At 44.2% G+C, this 14,015-nt stretch overlaps 1 protein-coding gene across 1 annotated transcript; it reads right to left on the reverse strand.

Moving 5' to 3' along the window:
* Nucleotides 1-1,278: 1,278 nt before the first annotated feature.
* On the reverse strand, nt 1,279-13,619 carry LOC121569655 (WAS/WASL-interacting protein family member 2-like). Its single transcript, XM_045221306.1, has 8 exons — nt 13,447-13,619; nt 12,525-12,644; nt 11,451-11,583; nt 11,077-11,196; nt 9,448-10,134; nt 8,815-9,012; nt 7,019-7,120; nt 1,279-3,576 (listed from the first exon to the last, which is right to left on the reverse strand). Exons 2-8 carry the CDS (start codon nt 12,576-12,578, stop codon nt 3,536-3,538), a joined length of 1,335 nt encoding a protein of 444 aa, XP_045077241.1. The 5' UTR covers nt 12,579-12,644; nt 13,447-13,619; the 3' UTR covers nt 1,279-3,535.
* Between the last annotated feature and the right edge of the window lie 396 nt (nt 13,620-14,015).

Genomic DNA, 14,015 nt, shown 5'->3' on the forward strand with positions numbered 1-14,015 from the left:
ATTTCCACCGGTCCATTGCTTGTGTTTCTTGGCCAAAGCAAGTCTCTTCTTCTTATTGGTGTCCTTTAGTAGTGGTTTCTTTGCAGCAATTCGACCATGAAGGCCTGATTCACGCAGTCTCCTCTGAACAGTTGATGTTCAGATGTGTCTGTTACTTGAACTATGTGAAGCATTTATTTGGGCTGCAATATCTGAAGCTGGTAACTAATGAACTTATCCTTTGCAGCAGAGGTAACTCTGGGTCTTCCTTTCCTGTGGCGGTCCTCATGAGAGCCAGTTTCATCATAGTGCTTGATGGTTTTTGCGACTGCACTTGAAGAAACGTTCAAAGTTCTTGAAATTTTCCAGATTGACTGACCTTCATGTCTTAAAGTAATGATAGACTGTCATTTCTCTTTGCTTATTTGAGCTGTTTTGCCATAATAGACTTGGTCTTTTACCAAATAGGGCTATCTTCTGTATACCACCCCTACCTTGTCACAACACAACTCATTGGCTCAAATGCATTAAAAAGGAAAGAAATTCCACAAATTAACAAGGCGCACCTATTAATTGTAACGCATTCCAGGTGACTACCTCATGAAGCTGGTTGAGAGAATGCCAAGAGTGTGCAACGCTGTCATCAAGGCAGAGGGTGGCTACTTTGAAGAAACTCAAATAAAATATATATTGTTTAACTCTTTTTTTGGTTACTACATGATTCCATGTGTTATTTCATGGTTTTGATGTCTTCACGATTATTCTACAATGTAGAAAATAGTAAAAAATAATGAAAAACCCTTGAATGAGTAGGTGTGTCCAAACTGGACTGGTACTGTACATACACACAAAGAAATATATGGGGAATTGGAAGTGATGCAGACAATTACATTGTAGCTTCCATCAAGCCATCTCCAATATTAAAGTTGATCTACCCCCTAAAAGAAAAGAAAACCAATATGTAATTTGTAATGTGGGTGAACTATCCCTTTAACCAAAACCTGTGGCACATTATTGCATAATGTCACTAATAACAGATGACAAGGGACTAGACAGATAACAGATAAAGACAGGACATTGACTCCCTCCCCCCATCACTGACATTTTTATTGAATTGGTACAACATGTCTGATGCAGAAGGGTGAAATGTACAGAAGGAACCAGGGCTTGGATTAAGCTAAGTATGGAATGGGGGATGAGAAGACATGAACAAGGAGGTTCTCTCAATGTGAGTACATACTGCTCCTGTTGAATGGCCACACAGGCCCTCTGTGACACAGAGAGGGAATATCTAAAGGGTGACAGAAGGCAAGAGAAAAAGATATATGGAAAGACTAACAGTTTGTCACTGGTTTCTGACAAAAGCCTGCCATTATCTATCCCCGTTTTATTCACTATATTACAAGCTTTATACATATTGAAAGTAGAACAATAGCTATGACTACCGTATTAGCCATGAGGTGTATACATTTAATGATTAGCTTTCCTTTCTTTTTTACAAATCCTGAATTGACTCTTACAGCGAATGCGTATAATAAGGCAAAAGACCAGCAAAGGGTTGAAATAAAAAGAGAACAGTGAGGGCCATTTTACAGTGAGGAATAAGACTAACCCCACACAACACAAACAGTAGGAACCAATTACAGGTACCAGCCTTAAAAGGTTCACCCCCTTGTGTAACAACGTGCATTTGTTTCAGGCTTGTGGTCACAAGAGCATTAAGCAAAGAAATGTAAAGACCACATTACAGAAATTAAGTTGATTATTTCATTCAAATACAGAATGTAGAGAACTATGAGTTGAACAATATGGCTGTTATCATTAGTTTGTCCATTCAACCCTCAGCAGAAGATCTCAAAATTGGTACACAGACATACAGGTCTGTACTGCCCTCTCGCTCAACATTGGCCAAATCCATAATACACAACTGTTTAAAAAAAAAAAGACTAATTGAAGGGGCACTGCATCACAAGCATATAGGTACCATGTCTCCCTATGGAAAAACATCAAATACTGCCACCACGTGGCTATTGTGGGTATCAACAAACCTTATCCTGCCGAGTTCATAATATGAACTCTGCATGATAAGGTTTGTATTTGAAAGCATACATTTATTTACCCCTCAACATAATTTTCTTCTATCAATTTTGAACAATAAACTCTTGGACTGCTTCTGACTTATTGCCTGGGTTTAGGTTGAGTATTTTAGTGTCAATGTACTGGTTCAGCATCCTGTAGCATGCAATGCATTTTAAAAGCGCCGTCATTTTTAAGCTAATGAATGGGGTTGTAGTGTTTGTATGAGTTAGTTGTCGTGAAATGGTTTCAGTGACCCCGACTAGTGTTAAAGGCATAATACTTCTGTCTGCTTTGCATTTAGGACAACTAACAAGCTCTCCCTCATGCATTTTGTCAAGACAGACAAACTGAAAAAAATACAACATGCATCTATCTGGTTAGTCATTCTGAGTAGGGAGGGAGATTCCTTGCTGCAAGATCCCATACATGTGCATCATCATTCTAAATAGGAAGACTTTTTCACAAACCAAAGAGCGTCACAGGTGTTGATTACTGCCAACTATCACTGAGAACATATGGAACTGTTGTTTTTGTCAGTCCATCATTCCAACCATTCATTAGAGAAACCACGACAGCCTTGCAGCAGGGAAACAGGATGGGAGATATGGGCTGTTCCCAGTTCAGTTCCGACTCAGTTGGCACTTTTGGAGAGAACCTCTTATCTAATAATGCCTTTCCAACATAATCATCATTATCTCCAGCAAACAGAGTTCTCTGTCCCGCAAACGTATACCTGAGAGAACTTTCAAACAGTAGCAGTTCCCTCCATCAGCAAGGGGTGCAGTGGTCCACAAAAGTCAATCACCTTCAGACACTTCTAACCAGGCTGTAGAGTCACTGGTGTTTCTCCTTACAGGTAGAGGACTGACTGGTGTTCTCCCATTTCATGGTGATGTGGGCTCTCACAGAGCATACTCTGATGACGCGGAGGAAAAAAAATGTCCATTTTGACAATCGCAACAGTGTGTGGTATGGAGATAAATGTCAAAGTGTTCCCCATCCACACACACAAGAGCCTGGAAAAACGATCAATGGGTAAGTCTGCCTTCGTCTGTGAAAAAAACAGGGCAAGTTCACCCAAGCGGACACAGGCTTGGGAATGGCATAAGTAAGCTGCCAACTCCACCTTCAAATGGAGTGAGACTGCCATAGCAAAAATAAAGACCTTACTGTAGAACTTCTTCCAGTTCTTTCATTTCCTTCAGAGGAGGAATGCAATGCTTACAATGTATATTCTTATTTTTCATTTTCCAAGCTTTCCGTTATCCTCCCTAAACCCAACAGGTCTTGCTGGGCCATTTTCAAGGGTGAGGGTGTGAGTGAATGGTTATGGAGTGTAAGTGAAATGGAATGTTGTCAAATGAGAAGCATGTAGGTATATGTTATATGCTGTAGGCTCTATGTGATAAAGTACAGTGTGTAATATATATATAACCCTTGTCTCCTGTACAGTAGAAGTGACGTGGTCTCACAGTGTTCACCTTCCCACGGGTGGTGCAGGAGGAGCTCCCCTCATCACTGTCAAAGAAACACAGTCAAACCAAAAGCTTTTACAATAAACTATAGGCCTATGGGAAAATATTGATTTTCCTTTCATGTAAATATTTTTGTACTCTGCACCAGAAAATCTGTGTGTACATTACACACACACATATACAGTGGGGAGAACAAGTATTTGATACACTGCCGATTTTGCAGGTTTTCCTACTTACAAAGCATGTAGAGGTCTGTAATTTTTATCATAGGTACACTTCAACTGTGAGAGACATAATCTAAAACAAAAATCCAGAAAATCACATTGTATGATTTTTAAGTAATTCATTTGCATTTTATTGCATGACATAAGTATTTGATCACCTACCAACCAGTAAGAATTCCAGCTCTCACAGACCTGTTAGTTTTTCTTTAAGAAGCCCTCCTGTTCTCCACTCATTACCTGTATTAACTGCACCTGTTTGAACTCGTTACCTGTATAAAAGACACCTGTCCACACACTCAATCAAACAGACTCCAACCTCTCCACAATGGCCAAGACCAGAAAGCTGTGTAAGGACATCAGGGATAAAATTGTAGACCTGCACAAGGCTGGGATGGGCTACAGGACAATAGGCAAGCAGCTTGGTGAGAAGGCAACAACTGTTGGCGCAATTATTAGAAAATGGAAGAAGTTCAAGATGACCGCCAATCACCCTCGGTCTGGGGCTCCATGCAAGATCTCACCTCGTGGGGCATCAATGATCATGAGGAAGGTGAGGGATCAGCCCAGAACTACACGGCAGGACCTGGTCAATGACCTGAAGAGAGCAGTCTCAAAGAAAACCATTAGTAACACACTATGCCGTCATGGATTAAAATCCTGCAGCGCACGCAAGGTCCCCCTGCTCAAGCAAGCGCATGTCCAGGCCCGTCTGAAGTTTGCCAATGACCATCTGGATGATCCAGAGGAGGAATGGGAGAAGGTCATGTGGTCTGATGAGACAAAAATATAGCTTTTTGGTCTAAACGCCACTCGCCGTGTTTGGAGGAAGAAGAAGGATGAGTACAACCCCAAGAACACGATCCCAACCAAGAAGCATGGAGGTGGAAACATAATTCTTTGGGGATGCTTTTCTGCAAAGGGGACAGGACGATTGCACCATATTGAGGGGAGGATGGATGGGGCCATGTATCGCGAGATCTTGGCCAACAATCTCCTTCCCTCAGTAAGAGCATTGAAGATGGGTCGTGGCTGGGTCTTCCAGCATGACAACGACCCGAAACACACAGCCAGGGCAACTAAGGAGTGGCTCCGTAAGAAGCATCTCAAGGTCCTGGAGTGGCCTAGCCAGTCTACAGACCTGAACCCAATAGAAAATCTTTGGAGGGAGCTGAAAGTCCGTATTGCCCAGCGACAGCCCCGAAACCTGAAGGATCTGGAGAAGGTCTGTATGGAGGAGTGGGCCAAAATCCCTGCTGCAGTGTGTGCAAACCTGGTCAAGACCTACAGGAAACGTATGATCTCTGTAATTGCAAACAAAGGTTTCTGTACCAAATATTAAGTTCTGCTTTTCTGATGTATCAAATACTTATGTCATGCAATAAAATGCAAATGAATTACTTAAAATCATACAATGTGATTTTCGTTTTAGATTCCGTCTCTCACAGTTGAAGTGTACCTATGATAAAAATTACAGAACTCTACATGCTTTGTAAGTAGGAAAACCTGCAAAATCGGCAGTGTATCAAATACTTGTTCTCCCCACTGTATGTATGTGAATATATATATATATATACATACACACAGTATCTCACAAACGTGAGTACACCCCTCACATTTTTGTAAATATTTGAGTATATCTTTTCATGTGACAACACTGAAGAAATGAAACTTTGCTACAATATAAAGTAGTGAGTGTACCGCTTGTATAAGTTTAAATATGCTGTCCCCTCAAAATAACTCAATACAGCCATTAATGTCTAAATCGCTGGCAGCAAAAGTGAGTACACCCCTAAGTGAAAATGTCCAAATTGGGCCCAATTAGCCATTTTCCCTCCCCGGTGTCATGTGACTCGTTAGTGTTACAAGGTCTCAGGTGTGAATGGGGAGCAGGTGTGTTACATTTGGTGTCATCGCTCTCACACTCCCTCATACTGGTCAATGGAAGTTCAACATGGCACCTCATGGTAAAGAACTCTGAGGATCTGAAAAAAAGAATTGTTGCTCTACATTAAGATGGCCTGGGCTATAAGAAGATTGCCAAGACCCTGAAACTGAGCTGCAGCACGGTGGCCAAGACCATACAGCGGTTTAACAGGACAGGTTCCACTCAGAACAGGCCTCGCCATGGTCGTCCAAAGAAGTTGAGTGCACGTGCTCAGCGTCATATCCAGAGGTTGTCTTTAGGAAATAGATGTATGAGTGCTGCCAGCATTGCTGCAGAGGTTGAAGGGGTGGGGTGGGGTGGGGTGGGGGGGGTCAGCCTGTCAGTGCTCAGACCATATGCCGCACACTGCATCAAATTGGTCTGCATGGCTGTCATCCCAGAAGGAAGCCTCTTCTAAAGATGATGCACAAGAAAGCCCACAAACAGCTTGCTGAAGACAAGCAGACTAAGGACATGGATTACTGGAACCATGTCCTGTGGTCTGATGAGACCAAGATAAACGTATTTGGTTCAGATGGTGTCAAGCGTGTGTGGCGGCAACCAGGTGAGGAGTACAAAGACAAGTGTGTCTTGCCTACAGTCAAGCATGGTTGTGGGAGTGTCATGGTCTGGGGCTGCATGAGTGCTGCCGGCACTGGGGAGCTACAGTTCATTGAGGGAACCATGAATGTCAACATGTACTGTGACATACTGAAGCAGAGCATGATCCCCTCCTTCGGGAGACTGGGCCGCAGGGCAGTATTCCAACATGATAACGACCCCCAAACACACCTCCAAGACGACCACTGCCTTGCTAAAGAAGCTGAGGGTAAAGGTGATGGACTGGCCAAGCATGTCTCCAGACCTAAACCCTATTGAGCATCTGTGGGGCAAGGAGTGCAAGTTCTCTAACATCCACCAGCTCCGTGATGTCGTCATGGAGGAGTGGAAGAGGACTCCAGTGGCAACCTGTGAAGCTCTGGTGAACTCCATGCCCAAGAGGGTTAAGGCAGTGCTGGAAAATGATGGTGGCCACACAAAATATTGACACTTTGGGCCCAATTTGGACATTTTCACTTAGGGGTGTACTCACTTTTGTTGCCAGTGGTTTAGACATTAATGGCTGTGTGTTGTGTTATTTTGAGGGGACAGCAAATTTACACTGTTATACAAGCTGTACACTCACTACTTTACATTGTAGCAAAGTGTCATTTCTTCAGTGTTGTCACATGAAAAGATATACTCAAATATTTACAAAAATGTGAGGGGTGTACTCACTTTTGTGATATATTCACACACACACATATGTTTGGTCACACTGATAAGTGAGCCCTCACCTCTGTTGGCTTTGCTGGGGTAGATCTTGGTGAAGTGCCGGTACTCCTCTGGAGCAGGGAAGTCATCCAGAGAGTGGAACGAATACTTGGACTCAAAGTCATCTGTAGGGAGAGAAGGTTAGGAAGATGACAGTTCAGGCTCACAGGTCAGGGGTGGTGGTCAAGGCCATTGAAGGTCAAGTGGGAGGAGAGGACAGAAAGAACAGTAGGGAAGTGATTGGAGTTTTTCAATCCTCTTTTGTATTGATCCAATTGTTCCACCCGAAGGAGCCATGGATCAAGTGCTCTGAAGCACTAGAGATTCATCAGTTTTCACACACAAAACAAAAAATGTATAATAAATATATATTAGTACCGGTCAAAAGATTGGACACACCCACTCATTCAAGGGTTTTCTTTATTTTTACTACTTTCTACATTGTAGAACAATAGTAAAGACATCAAAACTATGAAATAACATATAGAATCATGTAGTAACCAAAGAAAGTGTTAAATCAAAATATAATTCTAGATTCTTCAAAATAGCCACCCTTTGCCTTGATGACAGCTTTGCACACTCTTGGCATTCTCTCAACCAGCTTCAAGAGGTAGTCACCTGGAATGCTTTTCCAACAGTCTTGAAGGAGTTCCCACATATGCTGAGCACTTGTTGGCTGCTTTTTCTTCAGGCCACAGTCCAACTCATCCCAAACCATCTCAATTGGGTTGAGATCGGGTGATTGTGGAGGCCAGGTCATCTGATGCAGCACTCCATCGCTCTCCTTCTTGGTCAAACCTGGAGGTGTGTTGGGTCATTTTCTTGCTGAAAAACAAATGATAGTCCCACTAAGCGCAAACCAGATGGGATGGCGTATCGGTGTAGAATGCTGTGGTAGCCATGCTGGTTAAGTGTGCCTTGAATTCTAATTAAAATCACAGACAGGGTCACAGCAAAGCACCCCCACACCATCACACCTCCTCCTCCATGCTTCATGGTGGGAACCACACGTGGAGATCCGTTCATCTACTCTACGTCTCACAAAGACACGCCAGTTGGAACCAAAAATCTCAAATTTGGACTCATCAGACCAAAGGACAGATTTCCACGGTCTAATGTCCATTGCTCGTGTTTCTTGGCCCAAGCAAGCCTCTTCTTATTGGAGTCCTTTAGTAGTGGTTTCTTTGCAGCAATTCAACCATGAAGGCCTGATTCACACAGTCTCTTCTGAACCGTTGATATTGAGGTGTGTCTGTTACTTGAACTCTGAAGCATTTATTTGGGCTGCAATCTGAGGTGCAGTTACTAATGAACTTATCCTCTGCAGCAGAGGTAACTCTGGGTCTTCCTTTCCTGTAGCGGTCCTCATGAGAGCCAGTTTCATCATAGTGCTTGATGGTTTTTGTGACTGCAATTGAAGAAACTTGAAAAGTTCTTATTTTTATTTATTTTTTTACACTTTTTTGGTTACTACATGATTCCATATGTGTTATTTCATAGTTTTGATGTCTTCACCATTATTCTACAATGTAGAAAATAAAGAAAAACCCTTGTGTCCAAACGTTTGACTGGTACTATATATAACAAATTAAATAAAAATACGGTCAGTTTACCCTTTACCCAACTCAAATCGATTTGACCAACTCAGATGTACAGTTTTCCCTTCTCTTTTACAGATTCAATACTTACTTGGACTGCAACATTTTATAGAATCCAAAAGACTCCCAAGTAGATTGACTAACAAAATGAGAGTTGGTTGTTAATGTAGAGGGAAACTGAATTTGAGGTCAGGTGATACAGTTTGGGGAAGAAGACTCACCTATGAAGGAGCGGGAAATGGAGGTGTGTCCATTGCGGATAGGTGGGGGAGGGGGCGGGGGTCCGGCAGGGGTACGGGAGGGAGGAGGAGGGGGCTTGCCACGGCTATGAGGCTCTGAGGGGCTACCTCTGTAGGGGGGTGGTGGAGGGGGGGCATCCCGACCACTGTTTCGTTGAGTCAACCCAGGCGGGGGTGGAGCTGTACAGACAAACGGTCATTAAGGAATAATAAAGAGAGCTGCCACACTGGCTAACACTCACAATACAGACAAACAGGAACACACTGTAGGCCTGTCATGACACGCCACCTTCCTGACTGTAGCGCCACGCCTTGCCACAGGACTTTTTCTACACTGATTACATTTCTACACTTATAAATAATCATCTCTCCTCGCTTGCCTCACATTATGACATGTGATTGACAAGAGGAGATGATAAAAAAATTTAAGGGGGTGTGACAGACACAGCAAGAATGTGACCGAATTGTGTGACTGAACTATGCATAACACAAACAGCAGAAAGCATTTTAGTTTAGTTTTTTCTTCTTCAGAACTTAATGGACTTGAAATGGAACTGACCCTAACCCAGCTCCATTACAGGTAGAGGAACAAGGAGAGCACTAGTTGGAACATACCTGCTCCTCTGCCGGGGGGCTCGCGGACTGGAGGGGGTGGGCGTCCACCTGGCGGGGAGGGGGAGGGCGGCGGGGGTGGAGCTTGCCCACGGGTTGGAGTGTGTCCAGGTCCGGGTGATGGGTTCTTGCTGAGGGAGTTGTGTCTCTGAGGTAGCTCCGGGGCGGCTTCGTTAACCGGGCTGGAGGGGCCGTTGGTCATGGGCTGGCGGTACGGGGGAGGAGGTGGACCCAGAGAGGAGGAAGAGGAGGATGCCGAGGAGCCCCCTGACGTCGGGGGCCGGCGGTTGTTGTTGGGAGAAGGGGGCGGAGGAGGGGCGCTGTTGCGGACCGGCACCGGGGAAAGCCCCCTCTGTCCTGGCGTGGGAGGGAGGGGCTTCTCCCGGTTGTAGGAGGGGGTGGGTGGTGCCACCTTCTGAGTCGGGGCAGGGGGTGCGTTGCCCCTGCGAGAGAAAGGGGGAGGTGGTGGAGGGGCGGAGGAGCTGTGCTTCATGCCACTGTTAGGGCTGCCTCCGCTGAGGGGGCGGGACAGGTCGGGGAGGGAGGGCCTCTGGGAGCGGGAGTGCTCCGGGGGAGAGGCCTGCTGGGCTGAGCAGTCTGTGTTGTCCTGGCGAACAGGGGGTCCGGGGGGACGAGGAGCAGCGGGGCGCGTGCCAGGAGGCGTCAAGGCTGACCTGCCAACCGAACCATCTGCACAAAAAAATTACAATCACGTCATCAGCAATTTATATGAAGATTCATTTATACATGAACAGAGAAACATGAGGACATTTCTCAGCACAGCAATGTATCATTAGGTTGTTTTATTAATCATAATTCATGTTTGAATATTTTCTCCCTGACAGATGGTAAGACTAACGCAGACGTGCAGGTTAGGGAACACATTATTGTGAATCAGCAAATCTCCTTCAGCCGTGCCTGTGTCAGATCTATTACAGCCCTGCCCAATGACAACACTGAAACCTGACGGGCTGCCCTACCTACGCAGTCAAAGACCAGTGCTCATTTTTCACCTATTGCAATAGCGCCTTGACGAAGAAGCTTACTCCCAAACTTGTCAGCAATAAATATAATTGAAGGGAATTAAATTCCAGTTTTAAACCTGCTTTTTCAATATCAGTGTTACGAACCCCGTGGCTTTAAAAGTCTAGGCTGGATGGAGAAGAGGCCCGTAAGAAAACCTTGTCTAAACACCCCTTTTCCAAAGCACAAACAAAAAACATAGGTCCAATATGGACTAGACAGCAAACATGTGAGTACACCAAAAATAACACACCACAGTATCCATACTCACAGAGAAAAATAGTATGTCAGAAAACACAACTGACTGTCTTTAAAACCAGGGGATGTGTGATGTGATATGGTAATGAAAACCAGAAACAGGTGGTGCAATACAGAGGAGTGTAATCAGCAGACGAACGGATGTCGGACAGGTGGGACACCCCAACGACCACCAATCAGGAAAACAAGGGACACCTGTGATTAGGGCTGAAGGAGAGGAAAAACAAATACAGGATACCTATATCCGTAACAATCAGTTTGACAGACCACTCCTTCAGCAGCCCAGATTTCTGGGTGGAATCTTTGTTAGTGACACCATTACTATTAACAGTTAAGATATTAAATACTTGCCTCCGACTGGTCGTAATTTAGGCACACCTGCCTGGAAAAGACCTCCCATTGGCTGAATGGACCCTGATGAGCCTCCTCCACCTCCATTACTACTACCACCACCACCACCTCCTTTAGGCTCTGGACAGGCAAGAAAACAAGGTTAAATGACATACATTACAATAGTAACCTATTATATGTATAATTACCCTTATGATCTCCCATTTCACTCCTGTGAAATAAACCTTGACCCCCAGTGAGTGTGCTCCATGCACTACCCTAGCCTCATCGGTTCTGTCCTTCTTACTTCCATCCAATCAGATCAGTTAGTAAAACACTACCAGAATAGTAGATCTGAGACACAAGGGTGAACCTTAGTGGTGCTGTGGCCTTACTTTCTAAGACGGGTGCGCTCCTGTCATTGACCACGCCGACCTTCTTCAGCTTGGACCCTTTGTGGATGTCACCGAGCAGGGCTCCTCTGCCTTTGGCCTCATCTCGGTTCAGCTTGGGTGGGGTGGTGTTGGCCTGCGAGGGGAAGAGAGAGCGCTTGTCCTCTAGTTAGCTCAACACAGCACACTTAACAGTACAGTAGATCTGTTTTGATACAACAGGATGCGTGAGATTACAAGCAGCATTAGTTCAGGTGCTTTGGACAAATCACGATTTCACAGGCGTCTTTCCAATTTGGGATGGGGAGGGGACATTTGGCCCATAGACTTGCCAGTAACTAACCGAGATTATACATAACCTGACAGGTAACAGCTTGCAGAAAGCCATGTCACAGTTGGTGCAAGGGAATTAGCCAGGTAGAAGGTGTTCTTGATAGGGGCTATAGCACAATTAATTTGAATAAGATTTCTATTTTGTGAGTCCTTTACATCAAGTAATTAATTAGTTGTCCATTGCATAAATCCATAGCATTATGCAGCCCTGTCTGCAGAGGCCTGGTCGGTCCACTGCTCATTATGTGAATTACTTCATGTGTAAAAAATTAGAGGATGATTACTTGAGCGAGCAGCGCTAATCACTTGAATAAACCAGAAGTGCTCTGGCTACGTCCCGAATGGCACCCTATTCCTTATATAGTGCACTACTTTTGACCAGAGTGCACTATAAGGGAATAGGGTGCCATTTGAGACACAGCCTCTGGTTGGGCTTGGCAGGGAGAGGATAGCACATACTATCACAGGCCACGAGGAGAGCTTATTTCAGATTTCAGTAGTGTGCTCTCTGCACAAGGTGAAACAAATTCAGCTTCACAACACCAGTATATATAAATCCCTTTGAAAAAGGGACCTACGAGCTGTCAAGCTGGTTGAACAACTAATTCATATGAGCTAACCTGGAGCTAGGCTACATCATGGTTTGGAGCTAGGCCTACTGATATGGTTCTCAGATCCACACAATTGCACAGGGAACACATTTTGTATCCAGGTGACACCTTGCATGCTAGAATAAGTTCTTACTTGGCTGAAGGTAGGGGGTGGAGGGGGGGCACAGGGGGGTGGAGGGATCGGCATCCTGACCCACTCAACAAGTCTTGTGGATGGCCTGGGGTCTCAGATACACAAAAACTCAGTCACCACCTGTAACAACGCAGAAAAACATGTTTCAGAGTCATCTAGAGATAATGTTATCTAGCATGAATTTGTCAACTAGCACAGTTAGCTAGGTAGAAGTGGTTCCCTTCGATTTGATTGCTTCCCTTGCAATAAAATAGATATGTTTTTAAAACCACGTAGCTAGTTAGCGTGCCATCTAATACATTTAAACCTGCTTGGCTCATGTGACATTGTTATTGATGACGTCTTCACTTCGTTAGCAAGTGTGCCTATCTAACTAGCTAGCAGAGAGCTAACGTTGGGTCAGTGTTGCTGTGGAATGTAAACTAGCTGACTGTAGATCGCTGTAAATCATCCAATAGGGTGAAATCTCAAAATAAATCTGGTCATCGGTAGCTAGGTCAGATAAACCAATAGTTAGCATAACAATTAACTTAGTTGACTAACGTTATGCAGCAAACTGACAAACTAACGTTAGCTTGTTAAGCAATTAGCATACAAACTTAAAGCCATTGTGGCGGCCCTGCAAAATAATAACTAGTTAGCTCCATACACAACAGCTCAACTAGCTAGCTATCTTGAAATAAAGCATGGTTATGATACATCCTTACTAAACGTAAAGTTAGCTATGAATCTCAGCTATAGCATACATGGCGCGAGTTCATCATGGCTATCATGTTTGGCTAATGTTAATGGATGTCATGTTAGCTAACTACAGGATCTGAAGCGAGCTAGCAAGCTGGGTTAGCCTGCCAGTGTAGGCATCATTTGCAAGTTAGCTTAATTAGGCTAACTGCTAGCTAGATTGCTTCAGAATGCAACTTACTTGAGTTTCTTAGCAGCCCATTCGTTTGATATTTGACGTTTTAACTCATATTTGTTTCTTCGTTCTCGGTAGTTCATCTCAAGTGTATTATAAGTTTCAAGCTATCCATTGATATTTCACTCCTGAATTCACGTCCCTTCACTTGCAGCAGAGATTTCCTGAAGCAGTGAAGATGGAAGTGTGCAGACAGAAAATGTACACTGCCACTGCAGTGTCCCAGAGATGGAATATTAGAGGCCTCTAGTGGCCAAAAGGCAATTTTAGCATGGGCAGCGCCATTGAGGGCTTCCACCATTTTAAAGTAGTCAAATTAGTCAACTGGGTGGGGATTCCTATGAATGTTGTTGTCAGATATAAAGCTGAGTCCTCTACCTATCTCTATGTTCCATAGCCACAACCAAGAAAACAGTCTGAGCCCTGTACCACAGTTTGAGTCGTAATACCCATAAAACCTAGCGGTCAAACAGGGAAATGGATCCAATTGTGTTTTCTCCATTCATTTTTCCCCATAGGGTTTTTTAGAAACACTTAAAATAAGGGATGAAGTTTTGTGTAGGCTTTCCCTGGCG

Source organism: Coregonus clupeaformis, chromosome 7 (assembly GCF_020615455.1).
Source record: "Coregonus clupeaformis isolate EN_2021a chromosome 7, ASM2061545v1, whole genome shotgun sequence".
Lineage (NCBI taxonomy): Eukaryota > Metazoa > Chordata > Actinopteri > Salmoniformes > Salmonidae > Coregonus > Coregonus clupeaformis.